Source organism: Phalacrocorax carbo, chromosome 1, assembly GCF_963921805.1.
Source record: "Phalacrocorax carbo chromosome 1, bPhaCar2.1, whole genome shotgun sequence".
Lineage (NCBI taxonomy): Eukaryota > Metazoa > Chordata > Aves > Suliformes > Phalacrocoracidae > Phalacrocorax > Phalacrocorax carbo.
The window spans coordinates 153,378,404-153,405,126 of record NC_087513.1 but is presented as its reverse complement, the minus strand read 5'-3'; the positions used below and the strand labels follow the sequence as shown (position 1 = coordinate 153,405,126).

The 26,723-nt window shown below is 40.0% G+C and overlaps 1 protein-coding gene and 1 long non-coding RNA gene across 2 annotated transcripts in view; one reads left to right on the top strand and one right to left on the bottom strand.

The window, feature by feature from the left end:
* The window catches only part of COL4A1 (collagen type IV alpha 1 chain), a 131,116-nt gene that overhangs the window by 49,402 nt on the left and 54,991 nt on the right, over positions 1-26,723 (bottom strand). Inside the window, exons 2-12 of the mRNA XM_064440396.1 lie at positions 23,565-23,615; positions 5,505-5,594; positions 5,370-5,414; positions 3,773-3,817; positions 3,601-3,663; positions 3,446-3,499; positions 3,273-3,299; positions 1,847-1,930; positions 1,672-1,734; positions 617-652; positions 46-87 (exon numbers count right to left, since the gene is read on the bottom strand). Coding sequence (XP_064296466.1) covers positions 46-87; positions 617-652; positions 1,672-1,734; positions 1,847-1,930; positions 3,273-3,299; positions 3,446-3,499; positions 3,601-3,663; positions 3,773-3,817; positions 5,370-5,414; positions 5,505-5,594; positions 23,565-23,615 — 600 coding nt within the window. The remainder of the gene's footprint in view (positions 1-45; positions 88-616; positions 653-1,671; positions 1,735-1,846; positions 1,931-3,272; positions 3,300-3,445; positions 3,500-3,600; positions 3,664-3,772; positions 3,818-5,369; positions 5,415-5,504; positions 5,595-23,564; positions 23,616-26,723) is intronic.
* LOC135311275 (uncharacterized) lies at positions 23,083-26,300 on the top strand. Its single transcript, XR_010371025.1, has 2 exons — positions 23,083-23,243; positions 25,966-26,300. It is a non-coding gene; the product is annotated as an uncharacterized LOC135311275 (long non-coding RNA).

Here is a 26,723-nt window from a genome sequence, read left to right as displayed (position 1 = left end):
GAATATTTCTATCAGTTGTTCTACTAATGTTTCCAAGAGACTTACCTTTTCACCCTTGGGACCCTGAAAGCCCAAGCCCATGTAGCCCTGAAAATATAAATTACACATACTTAGTTAATTTTTATCAGCAGTGCACATGCATACATACAGACATATAAAGGTATTTTGTATACAGCAAAAGTTAAGAGACAATATAAAAGACAGAATATGTCTTTTAAATGCATGTGTGAAACAAATAAGTAATTATGACCTAACGCCTCCACTGTTTTTTTAAGTCCTGCATCACACCAATTAGTGGAAAAAATAGGCAGAATGAAATTTATCAGATTTTATTATCAGTATGCTCTTTTTTCAACATCTTAGTGAAATTTTTGACATTTTTAGACGAGTTTAAAAAATGACAGAATATTGTAATTACTACTGATTTGATCAAGTGAGATTACAGATCTAAACAAATTTGAAGAAAACCTAAACAAAAGTGTTAAAAATCTCTCTTTATGATGCCCATTAAGACATAAAAATAGATCCCAAAATGTAAAAAAACCCACTCCTTTAGGACCATTAGTTTGCAGATCTTCAGAGATCTGGACTTAATCTTTATAATAAAACATCTTACCTTCTCGCCTGGGAGTCCTGGTGGCCCTGGGGGACCCTACAAGACAGTACATTTTAGCAAACATATGTATATAGTATACTAGGTGGAATAATGCCTTATCCTATAAAGATAGCAAAAATGCAAATCTTTCCTTTAAACCAAGATGTAAAGTCTTTTTCTGCTACTGTGCATAACTAGCAACTTAAAATAAATAATAAAAACAAACAGAATCTACTTAAGATATCTCATCAGACCTTGTTTTGCTGTTAAGAGTGTTGGACCTAACGTGCATCTAGACAAGAGATAATCAAAAAAAGTCTATGGTACTGCACTGTAAAATACCTTTACTGCTGACTCTTTTTTTGGCAGTTTTGCATGCTAAATATTAGTCATCACCTTTCTTTCATTAAAATTGTTCTTTTTCACATCAGCAAGTGCAAATGCTGACTAAACTGTACTACCATTTTGCCTTGTATCACTTTCAGTTTTCTTCAGAAGGGTAAGAAATCTCACATGGCTCAATAGCCGGAAACACTGGATGGACTTTTACTGGAAGGATATAATTGATCCCTGCTAGTGTTACCCGCATCCAGTACGGGAAAAGAAGATATTAGGTATCTGTTAGGCCTGTCAAAATGTCAGATAGCTGAAATGCCTTCAGCATTTGGTAATTATCATAATAACAGACAGTTGATATCCTGGTTTCCACAGCACTACTTACTGTGGCTGCCCATGAGAACACACTCAGCAAACATTTTGATTTAGATTTCACTACTATGTTTGTGGTTTATTGTCTATAAATTAAGTGGGGGAATAGCAGAAGAGAGGAATAACTATTACAACCTCTCCCACACAAAAATACCCTCCAAGCCTGCAAGAAGAGGACTGCAATAGCAGCTGCTACTGAAAACTTATGTTACCTAGTCATTCCTGCCATGGTAGAGTCCAGGAGGCTAAACATGAAGCCGTACGTTATCTTTCCCAAATCCCAGCAAACACTGGCTATACACACCTTGTAGAACTTTCCTATAATAAAGCTCTAAGTAAAGTGCAAATCACCATGAAAGGAAACTTACTGGTTCTCCTGGAGGCCCTTGTGGCCCCATTGGTCCCTGAAACCCTGGAGTTCCAGGTGGACCCTATGAAAAATTAAAATGGCATCATTAAAAAGTGATATTTATTTGGTAATTTCATGATACTGATATAATTTTAACTGAAGCTCACTGCTATTCAAATATCATTTAGACTTACAGGTAGTCCGGGTTGGCCAGGAAAGCCTTTATCACCCTTTAGCATTCTAGAAGGTAAAAGACCAGTCATGTCACCTGGATCTCCCTATAATAAGAAAAGAAGAAGAAGAATACTTGAACATCCATTCAAATACATTCAAAAACACTAATGTTGAGATGTGAGGGAAGTTGGAGATAGGCAAAGTTCGGAATCATTTGGAAAGCCGACTTAAAAAAAGTCACCTTACTTCTTTTAATTCAGCTGAAACATAGCAAGAGATATTACAAGTTAAGACCTTAATTGCCAAATGTCTTTTAAAGCCACCTGAAGAGATTCCAGTACCAAATCTTCCTTCATACCCTAATTTCCTATACTGTAATGAGTAGTCAGAAAGATTTTCCCACCAAATCTATTACTACTACAGTGTCACCTCACAACTGGAGCATCTGACCAGGCTGCTGACAGAAGTGGTAACTTCACAATCTCTTTTCCAGGCTGAGATCTTCAGTCTTATACCTAATTTTGACATAAAAGCCATTTATGGCATCCTTTTAACTAAAAAATGGGATCCACTTCGTCTTACTTTAGAAAACTATTCTGATCATTATCCACTTGTTTACACCTCTTTTCTTGAGAGCAAAAGATCCCATTTTTCCTGCGTTTTTGTACAAAGTTGCAATATTGTAAGTCATTTTATTTCAGGAGTTGTGTACCTATGCATATGTGCCTAGGGAAGAAACATTCCAGTACTTCAGTGTTTATAGAGTAAGTCAGTTCTTCCAATGCGACAGAAAGAGAAAAAGGCATTTTACAACTTCAAGTAGTCGTGTCATTACAAATCTGAGATTCCATTTAGATTTATATTTAGCTTACAGTTCCAAATGGTATCTGTTAATTTTAAAGGGCAAAACCGCTCTGCTGACATTCAACATTTCATTCTCCCTCTCACAAAAAATGCTCAGATACCTAGTTAGTTAGATTAATTTTTTTCTTTATAAAAACTGTTCAGTATGTGTTGGATGCTTCTCATATCGTGGGCTGTATGACCTTCTTTGACAAACATTACCTATTTGAAACTATTTAGATAAATGAAATGTCAATATTGAAACAAATGTTTGAACCATAAAATCTACCTAAATCTTTATGCAAAATTGGGTGGCCACCATACTATTTATTTATAATGAATGACGTACTATTTTTTTCTGTTGTAATCCATGTAATACACTTTTAAGACCTGCATGGAGCAACACATATGTTCAATTGTTATTAACTGGAGGTCACCCCACTGTCTTTATTTAGTGGGACTGAAGAACAGAGTACAAAGCGAAACATGTCAGCACAGTTTTTCAGTCCTTAAGTAAGAACTGCTAGTCTTAGAGGGTGTAGAGTTCACCCTAATTCTTATTGTTAGAAGCAGGATATGAACACAGTTAAGAGTAAAGTGTACCTTCATTCCAGGAGGTCCTGGGGGTCCCTATGGAAAAAGGACATATTTGATGTTATTTTTCCTCAGTATTGTATATTTTACATCTTATACTCCATATAATTTCATATAGTTATATTTGCATTTCAAGAATCAGGACTGAAACAAATGAATCAAACATAAAAGAATCTACTTACTATGCTCCCAGTCAGTCCTGGTAAACCTGGGGGACCTACTGGACCTCTTTCACCCTGAGGGGAACAGAGAAATTTATTTTGTTTAGGGAACATACGCTTGAGGGATGTTTTTATTTCAACACAGAGATGCTGTTAGAAACATATATAAATGTCACCTTTGTGCCATTGCATCCTGGAATGCCAGGTGGACCAGGAGGGCCATCTTGTCCAGGAATGCCCTACATGAAAAGAAAGTAAAGAAATTAGCAATATTAGCAACAATCCAGGTCAGATGCCACAATTAAAACTTCTATGTTCTTGGTTAAAATACATATACTTCATACGTACAGGAAGGCCTGGGTTTCCTGGAAAGCCTGATGCTCCTGGTGGGCCCTGCAATTGACAGAAACATAGACTGAAATGACAAACCCACAAAACAGCAATGACAAGCTGCAGCCCGAGTCACACCTCCACTGGTGACAATCAGAAAACAAGTTAACAGCTTCTTTTAAACTTCCCTGACAAAATAGCTCTAATCCTCAAAACCTCTCAGACATGGCACGTTACTAATTGATAACTGAAAGCAACTTTTTATATTTCTTTAACTTTTTAAGCAGCAATATGGATTTCCTTCAACAGGAACCAGACCAGAGCTTTAAGCACAGGAAAAAAAGGAACGCAGAGGTGCTGTCTTCTCACAACCATCGTTCCCAAAATTAAATTTACTGTAGGCACCTCCTCATAGCAGAAGAGGATGTTATCGTACTATAAAAGATGCTTCTCTACCTTTCCTACTCCACATCAGTTCATCCTTACTATCAAAAAAACCTACCGGGTTGAGACAACTCTTTCTTCTTGAACAGCTTTCCAGTGTAATGAATCAGGAGTTTGACTTGGCGCATCATTTTCATCCTATCAGCTTATTTATTCATGCAGTATTTCCTAATACATGTATTGTGAAACAGAAAAGATGTATGGAATCCTGTGCTCAGATAGTATATTTGTATCTTCCAAAACTTTATAATTGCTGAAATACAGTCTACTTGCACTGTAGCACACAAACAGATTTGCTGGGAGATGCCAATTCACATCAACACTCAGGATACCCCAGGGTATCATGAACATCATAGGCTGAAATAAGGATTTCTTGATCTAGGAGAATACCCCCTCTGCAACAGCTCAGAAACTGCAGTTGATTCAGTCAGTTCTATGTGCTGCAGTAACTGAGAACAAAACTGAGACGGCATTTGAAAATCTGTGGACAAGAGGGTATAGCTGAAAATATATGCATCTTTACTGGTCAAGCCATTCAAATCCTCTTTCATCATTACATTATGAAATGTGAAAATGCTCAGAATTAGCTTGGCACATCACAAAACCCTAATAGACATGGCCCTGGCTAATGTGCTAAAATAAGTGTTATATATGTGCCACGTTAAACAGAAATGACAACAGGAAGGTTACAGGCATATTCAGAGCCTCTTCTAGCAAAGTCAGAGATCTTTGTCCCTGGCTTTAATTCCACTCTACAACCTGTGCACGTTTTTAACATCTATGTGCTCATGGGTGTGTCAGCTTCTGTGGTGGAGTGCTTCAAGGAGGTTAGATGGCGACCATAAAGGAGAATTTTGTATGAGGTAGTAGGGCTGGTTCTTATTTAAGCTGGAAAAAAACCTCTCGGTTGTCAGAAAGATCTCAAAGGCATACTAAAAGCAGTGCTGTTGATGCCGTGGTAGGTACCAGGTGAAAATGCAAATGGACAAAGGCACCGACTGCCCAATGCAGAAAGAACTTCAAAGGCAAAAGCAAGAATTTTGCAATTATTGTGCAGCCATTGATGAACTCAAAGAGGAGACTAACCCCTTCTTGCACTTGAAGGCAGCCACGGAGAGTTAAAGACATATAAACCCACAGACATCAGAATTGCAAAAAAGTTAGAACTCACTCTCGTTCCCTTTGTTCCTGGCAGTCCTGGTTCTCCAGTATCACCCTGCAAAGGAAAAGAGATAGGTTTGTTATTCCTAGGGACAACAATTTAGGGAAATCTCTGTGTTTTAAATATTAAAGCTTAAGTTCTTACCTTAAGCCCTGGTGGCCCAGGAGGACCTTCAGGTCCTTGCATTCCAGGAAACCCAATCACACCCTGTAGTCCAGGCAAGCCTCTTTCTCCCTGTGGAAGAAGAAAACTCATTAGCAACTAAATGGCTGAAGCTGCTTCTTCAAGCAACCCACCTATCCCGTTTCTGTGCTCAAGAAACCTGTAGGTGGCAAGAAGCTACATGTGACAGCAAACATTTCATGTTGGTATTTGAAAGAAGGATTATTGTAGACAAATAAATATTTCTGCTTCAATAATAGGTTGGCAGAGTCTGAATGTGGCATAATAGAAAAGCACTCTTTGAATGTCAGTGAAACTTTTTTATTGTCTCCCTAAATAGCACTGTTCATAACATGTTTATACCCCTGGGATCAGGAAAGCCACTTTCCCTCTAACAAGACTTACCTGCATTCCTACTGAGATACCACTAAACCCTGGTAGAAAATCTGACACCCTAAATCAGCAATTAAATTCCTGAAAACTGCAAATATCACTGTTCAGTCACTACTGTATGAATACCCAATAGCACTCCTCTTCTTGTATATCATTCACAACAGCAGATTTCGGAGACCAGACTTGTCACTTAGTCTTGAGTTTCAGGGTGGTTCAGAGCCTGAGTGCTTGGAGATACAGGATCTTCCCAAGAAGCTGAACATACAGATTGTATGTGTCAACCTCTAGGTTCTTGTTCAGTGTTGTATGGGGCATCTGTATTTTCTTTGCTGTCCCTCTCCCTACAACCCCAAATGTATTTAAATCAGATAAATCTAGAGGCGGAAAATCCATCCACAGTCTAGATCAATATTGCAGCTCTTACATGTTCACTATACTTGGATTCCCACTGAAACCAAGAGGAACGCTGTCTGAATAAAGGCTGCAAAATCTACACATAGGGGAGAGGGAAAAAAATTATGCATGTCAAAGTCTGAAAACACCAAATCAAGCAAATCAAAAGCCAAATATTCCGTATAGGAGGTAAGTAGAGTTGTCCTCTCAAGGTGTGGTGTGAAACAGGGAGAAACACTTCATATTGTCCAAAAAATGTGGAAATATTGGATGAACAAAACATTAATGAGCAACTGCAAAAAGGAAAAGGTACACAAGTTTGGACAACAGCTAAAAAACATGACACCTGTTTTAGAAACTCAAAACAGACCAATTTTCAAAGGACACCGACAAGGAAATAAAATCAACAAGGTTCAAAACACACAAAAGGAAGCTACACAAAGTATTTTAAGTATTTTCAGCAAAACAGTGAGAGATGAAATTGCTAGTTGTAATTAACAAATGATTTACTATTTGGATTTTAGGATGGTGAATAGCAAGAAATTTTTCTCCCATTTGCTTATGACAAAGATTCCCAGCAATAAGCTGGTAACTTTCAGGGGTCAGCTGAGGACTGAGCACACAGGAGAAGAACATCTGAGTCTTGGAGAGCTTACTCTTCAAGTAGGTATAACGGCATCTTGCAAAGAAAAGGTTATGATACGCAGGCAGAGGAAACCACGGATGACCCATGGACACGGTGCTAGTTACAGTTTTGGAAGATGAGAAGAATTGGAAGATTTGTGGAGTTACTGTCTTGATGTCGGTTTTTAGCTCCTTGGTCAGGATTTTGTTAGGATGAAGAGACAAAGGAGAAGAGAGGTGGCTGACGGGTAAGAAGAGCAGGGCCAAGCAGGAAGGAGAGGAGAAAACTATAACTGAGATGATAAGAGCATGAGACAGTGAAATAAAAATAACACTCATTTATTAAAATTTCCTGCCAGGAAAAATTCTCCTGCTGCCTCTCCTCTCCTTGCTCCCACAAAAATATTTTTTTCAATAAAACGGTTCTTTCTGAGGCAAACAATCAGTTTTTCCTTGAAGTGCTGAAATGGCATAATCTCCTCTATTTACTCCCCAGTATTCTTTGCCACAGTTTGAAAATAAAGTTTGCTAGTAACCCACATCCCAGGCAGTGTGTTAGACCACAAAACACAGCAAAACAAAACAAACAGCAGAACAGCTGAAGAAATATATTTCTTCAGGTCAGCTGTAAGAGGTACAAAGTCCAAATTTTAAAGTAATTAAAATTGTTTTGAAAAATATGTTAAGGAAGCATGTATCAGGATCCAGGCCCCTGAATAAATGTTGAAGCAATTATCCTAGAATCCAAAGGCTATCTAAAATGTTGAACAGATTACGAGGTTCTTAAACCCATACTTTGGCTTTGTAATTGGCACTGCACTGACAAGTGTATCTCTACAAAACCAGATGTTGTGTCACTTCAGACCGGGATTTTACACTGAACCCTGGGCACTTGCTCTTATGACCTGCTGGGAGATGGACTAAGGAGGCAGAAGACACTCAAGGACATAAAACAGCACTTTCCATTGCTGAAGAAAAGTACAACATGTGCAAATAAGAAGAAAACAAGATCATTTTGACACCTACAGAGAAATATGAGTCATATGCAATGCGACTAATACTTTATGCACTGTTCATCTGAGGATTTCAACATATTTTGAACCACTGCACTCTGCAATGCAGGGAAGTAGTCTTTCCTCCATTGTTAGGGTAAGATAAAACTGAGGTTTACAGATCAGATTTTCACTTACTCTAAGGATCCCTTAAGACAGTTCTGGCACTGTAAAAGGCCCTTAATATGCCTGTAAATCACTCACTAAGGTAACAAGCACTTCAGTTTGCCAAGGAGGTAAACTCAAGGCTTGAAAAAACAAAAACTTGGGCTTCCAAGGCAACTATAGTCCATTCTCTCAAGGCTGTCTTCAACCTCCCATGCTGCCCTGTCTGAGGGGTAAAACAGCTGCAGGAGCAGATTGGAGACCATACCGAGTCACTTTGAGCTAAGATATATCCACGTTTCTGTAGAAACATTTTATTTTACTGACTTGAACTGTTAGACCAACAAGGAAAATAACTGGCTATTTGTTCAGGACTTCTGGACATCCAGTCAAGCTATTGGATGTCCCAAGGCCTAGAAAGCATAACTCCTGAGCACATGGATGGCTGTACCATCCCAAATACCGCAGACTAATGGTTTCTCATACTGGAACTAAGCTCATCTTCTTGGCTGTGATTTGCCAGAGGGAAGTAAGGAAACATGAAGTTGACTGAGGGTGTGAGAGTTGCCAGATCCCTCTCCGCAGGAAACCTGCCACCCTGGCCACTGATTCTAACAGGGGAGCGTGGACTTACACTCTCATACCTCTCCCTCTACTCTGCTTTCCCATTTGATTTTGCTGCAAAGGAAGTTTGGGGTAAGTAGTCCAAAGTAAGTACTGTGTAAGTAGCCCAAACTTGTGCGGTCTCAGGCTACACAGTTAATGGGACCTTACTCCTCCATGCCGTTCATAAAAACTCAGAGAAGTTAGGACAACCTACTCCACCAAGACCCAGTAACAGACCTAGGGATGTCTCCTGGGTTCCAGTCCCTTTCTTTAGTCCAGATATGAGACTGCCTCTTTGTATAACAGTCTTAGAAAACTAGTGTGCCAAAACTCGTAAGGAAAGAAGAAGTGCTAATGAACAAAGGTCTAACTTCAATACTCCTGCTCCATTTAGTACCAACTTCCACCACGAGGTGTTCTTTTGGCATCAGTGAAACTATACTAAATTACAGTAAAATTCTATCAGTCTCAAAGTACCTACACTGAACAAGAGAGGACAGAAACTTTACCATCTAGAAGCTGTACAGTCATGTGAATGCAGAGCTCCATGTGTCCGAATGTCACTGGGTAGATTAGCCCATGGAGATCACTGGGGTAGCAACACTTGCACTGCTGCTTTCCTACCCAAAGTGGCTTATTTGGAACTTCAAGCTCAGAGGAAGCTATCGCTTATTACATTGCGCACTACAGACATAAGCATGTCCTGAAGATGCCTTGCATTGCAAGGAAATATTTTGAGCAGCATCCTTTCCCTGCTTGCCTGCCCAGTTCCTTTCTTCACTCAGTGTTCCAGCCAAACAGCCCAACAGCTAGTGTTTGTACTACATTTATGCTGCAACTCATTAAGCATCCACACTACATAAATTGGCAAGCACCAGATCACCGCTGCTACCCCACTTATTTTTTGCTCGGCACTGAAATTTCTAGCTGCAGTGCATGAAGAGCATGAGACTGTGACTGCAAGGGCTATGTATTGTTCAAGTTCCAATATTCACAGCTGCCAAATCTTGGCAAGTAATATTGAAAGAGCTTCTGCTTCTTACAAATCAATTCATGAGACTCAAAAATTAAAACAGATGTAACCAAGTCATGTGTACCTCTGCTGATTCAATGCAAACTGTCAGAAAGCACAAAGGAGAATTCATTTTTCAGCTCACAAAAAAGAATATTCTGCCACTCAGCTGCTGAAAATGCGGAGGTGCTATGTGAAAAGACAGTAAGTGCTCAGTTGCAGTTGCACTCATTTAATAAGCAAGATGCCTGCTTTAGTCCAGCTTTTGTGATATGCGTCCAAATGCCTTTGCATAAGATAGTTCAAATTAAAAGCAATTGACTGGACTTCTAAACAGAGGTGAATCTGTTAAGCGTAACTACATGGCTGATATTTTTGCTGGCACCTACCCTTCCAAATTAGCCATGAAATGCTGTTTGACACATGGAACAACTGCAGATTGCTATGCAAGAGAGTCATATGAAGTAAATAGTTTTAGAAAATTCAGCTGTAATAAATTAAGTGCTGAAGGGGAAGAAATAATCACTACCCCATTAAAAATTATTTCCCCAATTATTTTGTTTAGGGACTGCTGGACTGGGAGATTTTAGACTTGAGAGACTGGTAACATGGATATATATCAACTGTTTCCAGGAGTGTGGGCTCACAGGGTGCCTGGGCCCATATGAATATAATGTTCTCAGACTCTCCAGATACTCAGGCACGTGGTGAATAATGATGTGCAGATCCTCCCGAAGCCATTTGAAAGGCGCTTCGTTTGCCTCTGCCAGCAACTGCCCTGCAGCTGAGATGGCAGGGCAGACACATGCCTGCCTTCAGCCCAAAAGACATAAAACTCAGTCTTAGGGAGAGATGTCAAAAGGCAGCTGAACAGATCTACCCAGCAAAGGTGGCTCTCCTCCTCCTTTTAAAGGGATGGTGCCACCTCACCCTTCTTTACACCAGCTGGTATGATTGCCTCAGCCCCCACTGCACCTTTCAGCTCACTAAATTTACTCACTTTTCTTTAGCAAGTGAGCCTCAGTGAGCGGAGGAGCTCGTCAGGTGGCCAGGCGGCTGCCAAAACCAACGCAAGGAGGACATAGCAATGCAGGACACAGGGTGGAAAGGCAGAGAGAGCAGCTTCTCACACCAGCGCGGTGGGGTTTGCTGGAGTTCATCCACCAGAGCTCCTCAGCTGTGCCTTCACTGCAAGAGGAGCTGAGCTGGGAGCCAAAAAACACTTGACCTTGCCAGAAAGCCATCTTCAGACCGGTGCTGCTGCTGACTCCAACGTTGTCGTAGCTTAGACCTTCTCTCTCACAAACACATATGCTCCCTAAAAGCTAATGTTCATTGAACTGAAACGCCACCAAGGGTACATGTAGCAAAGAAATGCAACTGCTTCAATATGAAAACTGAGGATGCGGTTTCCAAAAAGAGAGAAATAGGGCCTGACAATTCAGCATTCTTTTCTATTTTTCTTTTCTATTCAGTCTGAGTTTAGAAACAGTCTCAAATAGGGCTTTTGAAAGAAATTAGTTTGAGACCTAGGTGCAACTCTTAACAAGAAAACCCACCTTCCAAAACATTCATCACACCTCCAGTGTGACCTTGTAAAACCTACATCAAAGCACAACAGCCTTGCAATGCGCTACATGGTTTCTACCCAGACTATCCCAAGCCACATGAGAGGTGAATGCAGGCTCTGCAGTTGTTCCTTCAGCTGATGTAACTGTGAGCGATCAAGTGAACTGGCTTCGAGGTGCCAGACCAGCAATTACCCTGCACAGTGGGAAACACCGTTGGGTGATCTGAGTAGCACTCTCAAGTCACTGTGCTTCTCTCCGCACTCTTTTAAACATGAGTTACTGAATTGTAATTGGCTTAGTGTTACATTAGTGAAAACAGAGACATGGGGAATATCCAAGTCTTTATTAAAAGAGTATTTTTAACCACCAGAGGGAGCACCGGCTCTGAATATCTTTCAGGATTAAAATAAACATGTACAATAAATATCATCTGTTTGTCCTCAGCTGCACTTACCATTTTCAGTATTTTATTGAAAGTGTGAAGTGGATATCAGTCAAACAGAATTATTGCTATATGCTCACAGAGCAAGTGTCCTCAAATGCACTAAGGATGCTTAACATTATAAAATTCCCACTGCACATCCTTCAGCACTAGAATCTATCTCTGCTACAGCTATACAATTCTGGAGCCACATGAGTAACAAGTAATTAATTACACAAACATAACTGTGAAGACATGCAAAGAATCTGTGTAGGAGCTTTGTAGAGATCTTGGCTCACCCAGAAGTTTTGGGGCTGAGCCCCTGACAGCATGCAGAATGGAAGAGGGGAACCAGGGGGGAGTCAGGTGGGGGGAGAGCCTGGATTCTTGCACTGCCAGGAAACATCTGAGAAAGATCACTCACACAAAAACATGAGTCCAGTATTTTTTGCATGACTAAAAGAAGAGGCAGTCATGCATGACAGTTTTACATGACCTACACAGCTCCACAGCATGGCTGGCTGTGGGCTGGATGAGTCCCCTGTGCACAACTTCAAGCATTACCAGGGTCGTTCTACGTTATGCGCAGACATGTATGTCAACAAAGAGCTACCCCAAGAGCTGCTAAGGAATAGCACTCTCTAGTCATGGCCTCTCTGCCACGGTGCTAGTTCTGCCATCTTCTTCTCCCTTTGCTCCCTCCCTAGTGTCTTTCACCTGTGGGACTCCTTCAGTCCTGCAGTTAAACCAGCTCTCAGGCAGCACTTTGAGGTGGGAACACTGACAAGTGCCTACTTATGGTGCAAAAGCCAGTGCCATGTAGGTTCATATACATACAGGCAGAAGCTGCACTCTGATCACCAAATGATGGCATCTCACTCACCTCCATTTTTTCACTCCCTGAAGGGATTACTCTTCCTACTGTGAAAGTATCCGTTCCTGAGCCTTGTGAATTTACAACACTGGGGAACCTGCGCAGCTTGGTACAAAATGAACCCAAACCTCCAATAGTGAATCTCTCTGTATAAACATTTAGTGAGCTGTTCAGGTTTATAGTTCAGGGACTGAGCCTGTGTCTCTGCCTCCTAAATATGAAAGAATGCTTAGACTGAAAGCATATGTCAGTGTCGCCTCATGGCTGCACAGAGCATTCCTCAGGAAGCTGCTAAGTGCTTCCCAGGAGTATAAAAATAGAAATAATGATCTTTGATTACCCTTTTCTCTACATATCAGTATCTATGTACTTAGTTGGTGTGCAAGTAAGTGGGGGATATACAGTGTGTCTCAATTTGATTTAGAAGCTCAATAAGAAGTAAAATAAGCTGAGTAAAGTAAAATTAACATTCAAAAGTCAGTCATTGCTACAGGCTCAGCCTCCATGTAATTAGTATCAAGCAACTGGTTGCCTGTTAGCTTTGTACAATATCAGTTAAACCAACTTTAAGTAACGGCCCCTCCCTACGTAATTTGCTAGGCTTTCTTTATGTAATTCCTCTTCTTGCTCATCCCAGTTATTCCTCATTTTCCAACTGCAGTAGTCAGTTTTATCAACGGAGTTGCCCAGATTTCACTTTTTAGGACTTCTTGAGCCATGTACACTCTTAACTTAAGCTCTCAGTGTTTCCTTACATTTGTGTGTCTTTGGCTGATCACTTTTTGCATGATATCTGACTCCAGCGTAGATAAATGTTACAGATCCAGAAGTAGCCAGGATGCTGAGGAGGAACATATTTGTACTTACAGCAAAATATTATTTTGCTTGTCTTCCCTCCATTAAAAAAATATTAAAAAGAAAAAAGAAGAAAAAGTCACTGAATTTTAGTGAGATACATGCACATTAATTCATAAAAGATAGCATGCATGACCCCTATTTGAACATTTTATAAGCCAGTAGTCCACCTCAAAGCATGGTTGAGGGCACGGTATATGAAGGACAGGAATACAAAGACAAGACTAACAGCACAAGCCAAAAGACAGCAAGTGAACTTTATTTTGCAACTGTGGAAGTCTGCACAAAGCTTGGAAGTTTAACTCTAAGATACTTGGTTTGTTGTATTTATGTTTAATCTTTTCTTGGTTTTGGGGAAAAAAAACAACACACAAAAAAACCCCACAAACAAACAAAACCCCTACGAAACCAAACCACAGAGCTCACAATGTTTCAGGAGTAAGTCACACAAACCTTTTACCAAAGGTACGCATGGCTTTTTCCAATCTTTTCTTTTTTCTTTTTTGACATCGCCAAGGAGCCTCTTCCCACCAGTTAGAGCCACTGGGAATAGAAGAACCTCAAAGAACCACGAGGGAAGAGGATGCTTGAAGGACAAATGCATTTGCAGTGTAAAAAGAAGGAAATTCTATCACCTGGAGACAGGTTGAATCAAAAGGGTACTATATTTCCCACCCCTTCTAATCATCTGTTGAACTCATTAGGTCTGAGTAACTCTTCCTTTGTTTTATTGCACATTGTGTTAAACCACTTCCAGTGTTGAAGGTCCAAGAATATAAGGGGTAAAAATGCTCCACGCCCTTCCTTCTTCATTTGTGAAAATTATTTAGCATTTGTTTGCATTTGGCATTGTTTAAAGGCCCACATTTAAAGATTAAACAGCAGAAGAAGAAAAAGGTCTTGAACTTTTCAGGTTTTTTCAATTTATTTTTGTTCAGATCCTAGACCTGGAATGAAATGTGCCGTTACATGCAAGTTTTATTCTGTTGCCAAAGGTTTGTCATGGACATATTTACAGAAAATAATCTCTTCCATAAATAGTAAAAGCATGGACAGCTGGTCCTAGACAGTACAGACTGCAATAAAGTTCTCATAATGAAGTAGCTCATATCTTAAGGAGTATATGTCAGACAGTACTATTCTAGACAGTGCTATTCCAGCTGCTTTTGGGGTTAGGTTTGAAATGGCACGTCTAAAGTTTTAAACATTTTGAAAGTTGCATAGAGCAAAATATCTTTCCACAAAAGCGAGAGAAAATATTCTAGCTTCTGACTTTTTGTCACGAAAGTACCACAAGGCGGATAACATTGTGCCTCAAAAGTATAAATCCCTGTTTCTTCAAGGCTCTTGACGCAACCAGAAGCATTGGAGAACAGACACTACAATATAGTTTTTTCCTAGTACCTTCAGGGCTGTTCAGCCCAAACCACTTAAGTTGTCGAAGATGCCATAATCATTAATAATACTTAAAAGCAAATATTTTCCTTATTTTGACATTGTGGAGAATACCAGCATCATTACTTGCCGGTGAATGCCAACCAGCAGGTGTTATACAGCTTAGTAGGTGTCTGTAAGATTTTCTTTTTGACCAAAAAAAAAGAAAAAAAGAAGAAAGAAAAAAAAAAAAGGCGGCAAGGATGTGTAAAGGTGCCTGTCAGAATACATGAAATCCGTGATGTATGACTGCCACCCAGAGGAGCCGGCGGGGAAGCGACACAGCCACGGGATGTGGGATGGTGACAGTCACAGGGGACAGCTCTTCCCCCTGGGCGCCCTCGCACCGGCAACACCGCCTGCCCTGCCCTTCCTGGAAGCTGGCTGTGCCCAGTGACAGGTAGGGTGCAAAGACAGTTTTGCTATCAGAAGCTTGTACTTTGCCTACAGCTGGAGAGTGTTGCTTTCCCAAGTGCTATCCTCTTCCTTTTTTTCTGAGGTAAACATTGTCCCTTAGCTCCCATGCCATTAAATTAAGTACATTTAATACCTAGAACTTCCTAAAGAGATCTCTTTGGAGGAGTTTTACAAGGCTGCGTGTGTCCGTACTGGATTTCCAGCTTCAATCTCCACATTTTCAGACAGAAATGAAGCTTGAGTTGAACATTTGTAATCACATCCTTAACTCAGCAATCTCATTACAGGCTGGTGTTGGTACAGCCAGCAGCACCTTCTCTGTTCACTGCTCCACTATACCAGCCTCTGGTGTTCTTCCCTTTTCTTCATCTAACCCCTGGCGTTGGAGTCAGAGGGCACTTTAGACTGCCCCTCTGTGCTAGAGTCCCTGTCTCCATTACTACTATTTAAACCATCCGTTCTGCAATTCTGCAGCGTCTTTCTTGGCAGTTGAGCAAAACGTTCTAAAAAAAACAAGGGTCACCAAACACACCACACACACACACACACACACCCCCCTGCAAGCTTTTAGTATTCTGCTAACTAGCCATGAAATACTTCTGTTGCATCCGTTTACAGTCAGTAAGTGTTGAATGAGAAAAGAGTTGAGAGGACATCCGATACGATGCCAGTGTCTGTGTTCACTCACTCACTCAACTCAGTTATTTACTTTAACTGCACACTGATCTTTGACACAAGCCTTGGTGAGAATTATTTTTGTTGGCATATCAAAACATTTAAAAATGTTCCAGCTGAACTTCAGTGGAAGCTGTCACATGCTTTCTTTAAGAGCTACAAAATTTATGGGTAGGTTTTGCCATTCTAGTTACTCTTAAATATTCTAAGGGTTAGAAACATGATTTTCCAGGTGGGAGCCTAAGTTGCTTTTCCCTGGGCTTTACCTTAATTTTGCTTTTCTTCTGTTGTTAAAGATGATACAGGAGAAGATTTTACCTGTTGCTGAAAGCTAATAATTATTTTCATCCTTTAGGTTAACTTTATTTGCTATGTTGTTTACAACTCAATTTACTTATTGTTCTGTAAAACCTTCTCAGGCATTATACTTACCTGAAAAGGAATGTAAATCCTTTTTAACGTCTCTTAAAAATGCTTTCTCGGCTGTTCTTGCTTCTTCTGTGATCCTAAACTTCTTTCTTGGCTAGACTAAAGAGGTTCTCGAGATGGTCTGGAACTTGCTAGTGTGATAAAGGGCTCCATTATCGCTTTTTTAGCAGCTGCTTCAGGTTTCCTCTTTGAAAAATCCCGCTTTCATGCTGCTCTTCCTGTTCTGTCTCCTTCCAGGCATGTATGGTTACAAGTTTTGCTATTGCCTCTGCTGGAAGTGTTTTTGAGGATTTTGTATGAAAACAGCTTTTTACCCTTTCTTAATGAAATCCAAACTTTAAGAGAATTCTGATCTGCTTTTCTGAAAGCCATCATCATATGGCCGGATGTTTTCAATGACTAATGTAAGTTATGATCTCTCTCTGGAAACACAGGTCTAAAATCTGAAAAAAGAGGTAGCTGAGCAAAGGCAACCAAACAACTACCTACAATAGTATGAGATATAAAAACCCCAAACCAAACCAAACCAAAACCCCCAAACCACTTTTTGCTCTTGGCTAGAAAGACTAGAAAGTGACTTAAGGAGATTACCATATTATTATGGTTCCCTAGTAATAATTATATATGCCCCTGTTACTTTTTGTGAATATTGCTAGAGAGAAAATGTAGGCAGAGACTGATTATTAAGTGCATCAAGTATTAAATTCTTGTGTGGGAACTGACATATCACAGAACCGTCAATTACACTGGCTGGCTTGGTGTGAGGTCTCCAGCAAACACAATATAAATTGAATGGCAGAATGATTTAAAGGAGCCTGAGGGGTAAACTACAAAGCTGCTGCTGTTCCCCAGACATATGCTGTCCCAGACCCATAACCTACACCCACAAAACCCTGTCTGCATCACAGAGTATTAGCGCAGTAAGATGAACATACAGAAAGGAGAAGCATACTGCAGGTGCTGTCATGCATTTGACCAGATACTAAAACACTGCATGCTGGGACATAAGTTTTATAACCACTACGTAGTCAGTAGATACTGGAAGCGTGACTCTGTTTGCATGGACCAAATTTTGAATTTTAGAAGATCCCAAACTACGTGTGGACATTGCACAGGCACCGGGCAGCTCCGCTTCCCAAGCATGCAGATTTCAGAGAACTGGAGATCTTAGAGGTCTTTTCTTACTTTGATCTCACATTTGGGAAACTTCAGTGACTTCATTGGAGGCTTACATGCTTCAGATCAAAATAAGGCCTGTAATCCTTCGAGAAACCATAATGAAGACATACACTAGCGGCAGCTGTACAAATACAAAATCAAACTCTGTGAGGTTAGAGAGCATGTTTTCTTGCATGAAGAAATGCCTGAGATTATTATACCAACACCTTTACAGGCAAAGATGAGCATCTGGCAACAGCTGCTTAAAAGGTCGTATTATGCCAACTCAAATACTACTGTGTGAAAACCTTTAGAAGTCAGCTCTGAAAACGAAATATGAGCCTACCCCATCGCATAGTGTTACTGGGATATCTGCTTTTATAGCACTATTTCCATAAAGATAAATTCTTTGTTGTAATCCACTAGTTTGCGTTAATCAAAGATACGTACTGTACCGAGTACAAAAGTGCATCTCAGTATAGAAAATGTTGCCAGAGACATTAGGTTTCATTTTGGCAAATGGGACAAATGGTTCCAATGACTATTCCAAATTAAGAAAATCTGATGGCACCAGATGCCACTTAGCAGTTTAGCCTGCCAGCTGGGAAACTGTAGAAAACTTCCAATACTTAGCATATCCCATTCAATGTTATTCAAAGTCTCTGGACATCTCTTCAAGAATAGAAGCTTTGTTGGTGTGCTCTCTTCATGAGACATAGATGTTCTTTTTCCCTGATTTGGGTAAATCAATAAAAATACACTACTGTCACTGTAAAATTGACACAAACATTGTGACAATGGCCTGACTTTTGAAACTATTTATCAGCCACAAGTCTCCTTGAAGAACACCAGATCTGCAGCTGATCAGCATCTTTGCTTATTTTATTACGCTCTTCTGATTTCCCCCTTTCAGGAATGATTGGACCATTTCACGTTATCTGTTGGCCTTTCCCAGACTGCAGACACTGCCTCCCACATTGCCCATCACCCCTCTTGTCCACTTTACATCCCTATCTGGGATATATAATTTAGCTGTGTTTTCGTTGGCATCCTCAGTTCATAGTCTTTCCAACTCAGGCATGAACGGGTGCTGTGCACAAGGTAAGTTCCTACAGCAGCCACTTGAATAGAAACACTGAGCAAAACTATGGAAGAACTGATTAAAACCAAATAGTAAACATTGACATGAAATAGTGCCAATGGAAAGTGTAAAAATCAACATTCTTGATCAAAAAAGTCTTGGTGTTGCCAATATAGATTGAATATGAAAAGCATAGATCTAGTGATTACTCATTTGCTCCACTAGAGGAACTGATTTGTTGCGCTCTGCTATATTGTAAAGGAAACTCCAAAGTACTTAATAGTCATCTTGGCACTGATTGACGGAACTTCTCTCCAACAAGGGTTTTATATTGTTTTAACTCATCAATATCACAAATATTTTTCCTCTATCTTTTGATACCTAAAATAACAGGAAAAGCCTTGAAGGCACTCCCAATCTCATAAACCTTAAAAAAACCAAACCAAAACAAATATACAGGGACACAGCCTACTGGAACAGTCAACTCTACATTTCCCAGAGAAAATGGAGAAGCACAGTCACCTGCGGACAGCAAAACCACCTGTGACTTTTAAGACTGTATGACTGCACAGGAGATAAAGACTGGTCACAGCTACCGTTGATGGGAAACCACAGGGATGTCCCAGGAACTTTCAGTCTAAGCCGGTAACAGAGCTACCTGGCTTCCAGACCCAAAATGGCTCAAGCCAGCTTGTGTACTTCTGCAGCGTGGTCAATCCACACAGGGAGAATGCACCCATTAAGGGAAACGGAGAATTAATTTTTATGTAGGTATAACAATACAGATACACTCTCAGAATTAGGGAAACAAAAATATGCCAATATAAAATGTTTTGCTCAAGTTTTCTTACATCTCAAACAAAAAAAAAAACCAAAAAACTCGAAAGCAGGAGTTACATAAGAGTTAATTCTGTTCTTATTTTCTATTTTCTTTCAGAATTTCCTAGCAGAAATTTTTTTAAAAAGTGCAATACTTCAGGTGCAATGACAAAATCCCATTTGATATTCTTGTGACTTTAACTTTTAATGAGTAATGCTGCAGCAGGGCAACCATCATACGGTTTTTATACTAAAGAATGAGAATTTATACTTATTCATTCAAACTAGTAAGTATTAGAAGACTGATCATTCTGTATTAGTTACAGAAAAGTTCCAGTGTTACATCCATTTATACATGTTTCTGATGTGGAGTAAAATGAGTGTAAATGGTCATGAATGAGAGAATGAACATTCTTGGAAAAAGTCAGTGCATGGAGAAATTTACTCAGCTCTGTACAGCCTTTGTTCTAAATGGTAATTAAATGCTTAACATGCTTTTTCTATACACATTAATGGCTAGAACTTCTTATCTCCACAGCTGCTTGAAATTGTTCTCAAAATCTAGGTAGGCATAAAAGAGAAAACATAGCCTCTCTTTGCTTCTGAGTAATCCAATAAAATGTAGGCAAGCATTCAAAACTTTCATCAGTTTAAACAGATCTCACACTTTAGCGAGGTTAGAAAGAACAGTCAGTTATTATGCAGAAAGACAAATAAAAGCCGTAAGAGGAAGCAAATGCAGATGTTTTAGGCTAATATAGCTAATGGAAAACAGTAAGGTACTATCTATTATTGTATTATTTTAGCAATATTATGTTTTTCTAAGATTTCTGCACCTTTTGTTTGGCAAATACTTGATACTTGACATTAAATAGCTTAAAATAACAGCCTGGTGTTCAGTGTAATAATAAAGGCTTTATAGGATAAGAGCCATCTGTTGCAATTACACTCACTTTCTGAAATTTTCTGAAAGGGATGAAAACCCTTAGACTTTGTCAATTATATGCCCTTGATAAAGTATGAGTCATCTTAAAGGAGTTTGGCATAGAGATGCAATTTTCATGGAAACAGCTTAATGAGAGAACATATTGAATGTATTCTAAATATGGCCATCCAAATGGTCATATTGATGAAAAGATTCTCAAATGAGAGAGAAAAATACGGCAATATAATTTAGTCTTCCATGTCTGAATTTCTGTTGGGTAATATTTCTTGGGCATTTCACAGCTTTTAAGTCAAATACTATTTTCAGCACTTTTTCTGGTGAGGTCATTAATATGATGATTTGGCCAAATGTATTTTAATTAAACCCCACCCCCAAGTTGTAGGGTCTGGAACTTCTTCCCACACTACAGTAGGAAATATATCTCCAGATGTCAATTATTAAGGCATTAAAGGGTAAACCCAGCACCCACTTCCGCAGCTGCCAAAGCTCCCACAGCATTAAACTGGTGTGGTTACATTGCTGAAGAGTGTGGGTGGATTGGAAAAGGCCCTCAGCGTGTGCACTTCTGCACAACATGGAAGCCAGATCAAAAGGGTTTCCAGCGTAGGCAACATTGGCTGTGGATGGTGCAAGGCAGCATGGATGTACTTCCCACACAAGTGGCTACATGAGAAGTGGAGAGCAGATGTTCTCTAACATGGTCTCCCGGGGTACCACAAGAGCTAGGCAAGGTGGCCCTCTTCTGGCCTGGATGCTGGCTATGATCAGTCTTTCTCATCAGTCCTTCTCTGATCAAGCAACATTCACATAGGTCTCTGGTGTAACAGGTACCACTTCGGATGTCTGCATTAGTGGGAACTGTTTTTAGCAGAGACGTTTCAAATCCCAATGCATTGGCTGGAAAGACCATTTCTAGAAATGTTACAGAGGCAAGGAGGAAGGATGGTTCCCTTGCTTTTCCTCACCAACTCCTGCCTTCAGGCCGGGGACTGGGTAGCAGGCTGTCCTTATTTTAGACAGGCATTAAGTGCACAGAACTGGGATGGAAAGATATACTGGGCTAAAAAAAGGGTGGGGGGCAGATGTTTATAAATAAAACTCAGCTTTCTCTTCAAAATCCTAAGTACGCATTTGAAAGCCTCAGAGTGTTCATGTAATGAGCAAGCACCGATATACATGGATCCGAATCAAGTTACTTCTAAATGCATTCCAAAATACCTTCAAATAACTTTCTTTAATACTGTCTAGATGTCTCTAATGTCAATAATTAAATTTCCTACACAGTCCAAAAGTATGTAAATATTTCACTACACACATGTTCAAAGTCAGAGAAGTTTGTGATGGAACCCATTAGGAAAAGTGCAGAGTACGCTGACTTGCTGGACAAGTTTGCATGAGATCTGGAATTTACTAGGACTTCTGTTGCTATGGATGGGTTTTTGTCTCTATTCCACTTTTTTAAATAGCCTGCATTAATTTGAGGTAGTTTTGGCTTCTAGCATATCAGACAAGCACCTATTTCTTTCAAAGAGAGCTTTTTGATACTAGACAACTGAAATGAAAAATGCCAGCAAGAGCTCTAGGAAAGAGAGTTAGAATTGCAGCTGGAAATAAATGCAGCATAAGCTTCAATACAATTTATTTCCCCAAACTATCACTTTTAAAAATGATCTAGTTACAAGATACTGGCATACTGTATGAACTGAAAACTAATGGCTTTCAACAAGAGATATAATTTAATATCACTCTCGTTCAACAATGATTCATTTGTACTTGTTACTGAAAAATAACATCAAGGTATCAAGGAATAAATTCAGAGTTCTGAACCTTTCCTAAATCTTTACTTTATTTGTTTTTAACATATAGCTGTCTTTTATTAAACAAATATTAATGGTTCATTAAAGAAAGGAGACTCCATCTAAAAGATGTTTTGAACCTCAACTCTCTTCATCTGTCATACAAATTAATCTATGTTCTGTTACAAAGAAAATGATCTTTGTTTGGGTCCCCAAATAAGTAATTTACATTTCTTGTTCTGGAAAACACTGAAGAAAAGCCGCCAATAAACATTCTTAAAACCCTCATCCGTAAAGATGTAGCTATCACATATGAGACAATGTGGAACACCAGCTGTGTATTTATTCTCAAAAACCAAAACAAAGCCCCCAAAACAAAAAACCAAACCCCCCACACCCCTACATCCCCCGCCTGTTCTAAGCACTCCTTTGGATGACCTAAACAACTTACCTCAAAAAATGTTCACAATGCAATCACAGGATGATAAAACCTTTGGCCCACGCTCATTTATAATGGTAGATATACAGTACATGTGCATGCAGAACAGACCACACTGTAGATTAAAATCTCTACAGCAAAATTGGAAGAGATAAGGAGAGTGATTGAATGTCTACAATATTTACAAAAGCAGGTAATTTACAGGGGGAATTCATGGAATGCTTAAGTACGTTGTATTTTTTCTTCACTGTTACTGCTTTAAAAGAAACCTTTAAAGTGCCTTTTCTGTTTCATACTCAGAAAGTTGGATAGCTGAATGGGAACTTTAAAATTCATTTGCAAGATTCTGTCAAGAAGTTATCTTTTTTTTTTTTTTTCTTGACCTGAAACACTTTCCTGTATTTAAGTTAATTATTAACCTCCTTCTTCCTATGGCAGGTCATTGCCTCCTAGGGCTGACCCTGGTCAGGCTATGTTGCTTATGATGCATCACAGCCTTCCTGGAGAGCAATCCGCACAGCAAGCTGAGGGGAGCACTTCTGAAGTGACCTGCTCGCATCACTTCCAGCAGCGGCCAAGATCTCAAGCCAGGACCTCTGCTACCCACTGAAAATAATGGAGGTGAGGTGTAGGACAGGTGAGATTGCCGGGTTAGCATCCCATTTGATGGGGAAAGAGAGAGGGCACAGCCATGTACCAGGCTAGGGGCTTCACCCCGCAGTTAGGGCGTTCGGCTGTTTCCCACCCCTGTCCACGTCTGTTGCTGCAGATACTGAGCTGGTTGCATTTTGGAAACCCTGCTAAAGGGCTCGTGCCCTGGCCTTGGCAATGCCCCATGGCGGTGCAAGTGTTCACTGAAACCAACGGCTCACCTGCCTCCCAGCAGATTATATGCCATGCAGTTTAGCGCGATAATGAAGCAGAGAGAGCTGGCTTACTCACCTTTTGCCCTTTTACTCCACTGCAGTCACATTTTCCGCAACCGGAACAACCCTGAAAATAAAAGAGAAATTGAGAATTAATTGTCTGAACTGGGTGACAGATAGAACATACTGCAATGAGCCAGGGGTGTCAGCAGTACCATCCAGGCTGCAAGGTTTGTCAGTATGGGGAATGTTTGCTTAAGCCCAATGCAGTTCTTTGTTATTTTATATAGATGTACACTTCTGGTCTCAGTCACAGTCCAAGAAAAGATACCTTTGTAAAAGAAGAAAAAACTGTGCTGTTGTCTTTAACTATAGAAAACTGCTATATTACTTCTAAATCATTGTCCTTTGGGCCACCATTTAAAAAATAACTCATTTTTATAGCATACACACATACTCTGCATCTAGCAAGATGAATGTCTCAACTCAAATCAAGTGGATTCTCCTCTAGGTTCCTATATTCACACATTCAAAGCCCAAAATAATATTTTTTAAAAAATTAATCCAGTCGTAGAAGCCACTCTTTAATATCAGTTTGTTAATGAATGGCTTGCATTCGGCATAAATGCTTAATCTATATAAATACGTGTCATTGCTTTGAGGAGAAAGGGATGGTGAAGCTTCAGTTCTTGATTTATCTTTGTGGTGGGCTGACCCTGGCTGGACGCCAGGTGCCCACCAAAGCCGCTCTATCACTCCCCTCCTCAGCTGGATGGGGGAGAGAAAATATAACAAAAGGCTCGTGGGTTGAGATATGGGCAGGGAGAGATCACTCGCCAATTACTGTCACGGGCAAAACAGACTTGACTTGGGGAAATCAGTTTATTACCAATCCAATCAGAGTAGGATAATGAGAAATAAAACCAAATCTTAAAAACACATTCCCCCCACCCCTCCCGTCTTCCCCAGCTTAACTTTCCCCCATCTTAAATGTTATTCCAGAGGCGCTACCACCATCACTGATGGGCTCGACCTTGGCCAGCGGCGGGTCCGTCTTGGAGCTGGCTGGCATTGGCTCTGTTGGTTACAGGGGAAGCTTCTAGCAGCTTCTCACAGAAGCCACCCCTGTAGCTCCCCTTCTACCAAAACCTTGCCACCAAACCCAATACAATCTTCTATGCTTCTAACAGACCTGAAGAATACCGTTTTTGTTTCTTTTCTGAAGACAAAAAATGTTGCCTACACCCTTTGGGTGTTTACCATGAGACCTCTTAATACTGATTTACTAAATTTTTTAATCAGTAATTGGCAATCATCAGATAGGAAGATAATAGTTTTTGAAGGAAATTAAATACTGGTATAATTACCACAGGAAACTGTATCAACAAGCACTTCTGGACATACTTCATGAAATCATGTCAAACCACAGCCTCTAAGAGAGCAAACTGCTCCTAATGTTAAATATTAGATATGGAGGCAACTGTTAATGTTTACTGGCCAGGCAATGACTAGCTCCAAGGTTCTAGTCCATTTCTTATATCTACCACATTTCAATTCATCTTCTGTCTTTCTTCTGTAATGACTGACTGTAATTGTCATTATGATGGGGAACCTTCCACTCAGTAAAAGCAAGTTCATTGCAGCAGGAGAATCCATAGAAAATGTGTAAAAACATAACCAGCCTGAATTATTTTCCAGTAGATACAACAGAGATCTTTGTTTTCTGAAAGGCCTCCTTAGGACAGCACGACTTCATGGGGTTTCAACACTAGGTAAACTAAAGTCAAAACCCAGCCAACTTGTACCTCCAGAAAATGATGGTACATCAGCAAAGATGTTGACATGCTCCCAGGTCTATCTGGATTAAGTAAAATTCTAGAGGGCAGGTGGACAGGAGGATTTGGGAGAGGGGCATTTTATCTCAGTAGGGAAGGAAGGTGGACTGTGCAGCTGGCCTTGCTAGTCCTGACAGCTGATCTCATCACATGAAGTATTCCTAAGTGCCACTTCCCTCAGAAGTGAGGGAGAGAAGGTCTTGCTGTAGGTGTTTGAGGAAGGGAGCTTAGTATTAATGAATGCTATGAAAATCTTTCATGCCTTTGTTCGCATAAGTCTTAAGATGGAGACTTGAGAGATTTGGGGGTTGGTTTGGATCAAGTCAACAACAACAAAAAGATTGCGATTTCTATGACATAATCATAAAGAGCCACTCATTTTTTTGCAGAACATGAAAGGTGACAACATGAGAGAAATCAGATTAGCTGATGCACAGGTAAAAGCTTACAGCTGCTTTGTGTTACCAAAGTATTTCAGTGCTCTTAAGTGCATCTGGGCTATTGCCCCCTTTTCCTCCTCATAATCAAGAAGCAACCAGCGAGTAACTCAGCAGTCTGTTGCTTTTACTGTTGTCATGCCCCTCAGAAAGAAACTAGCAGGAGAACAACTAAAACATTTGTATCACTGAATATTCCACCAAGGCACAGGAGATCCTTCAGCAGCTCCATTACGCCATTATCCGGAAGCAGTCAGGTACAGCGCTTCTTCAGAGCCAGCTCTCAGTACGGGTGCTGCACACCCCTCCCTCCACAGTCTACAAGGACCTCAGTACTTCTGGGAAATAAAAGCAAATGTACCTAATCCATTTTGAATTTGGAAAACCTCCAGTGAGACCAATAAACATCACCACTAAATAAAATAGTAATATTTTTACTTGGTAAATATATTTTCTTTTAAAGTAAAGCATCAAAGAGAAATGGAGGTTTAACACTGAAAATAAAATTATTAAAGGCTGTCCAATAAAACTGAATTACCAGCTCCTGAAAAATGTGTTGCCTTTGTTGAGATTCATTTTTTTAAATGCAGATCCACTGAATTTGTTGTTCGAAGTCAAACTTTCTCCATATTCACATAAAGAAAAAATATTCACATTTTCCCTCTTACATTATTACAGCATTTTACCATGTTACATTACAAATGCGCAGAAAGATGAAAATAAACACTGATGAGAATGAGTATTAATCCTGTGCTGCAGAAAGAGAATTAGATCTGAAAACAACGCCAACACGTGCTACACATACACCAACTCAGTACTGACCAGGAGGGTGCCACCCACTGAATAATCCACTTTTCCTTGTGGTACATGGTTATGCCTGGAGAAACACTGGACCTCTCATTTCAAGTGACCCAGTGTGACCTCTCTTAGTTTTATCAGACCTGATGAGATCACAGCTGGAGG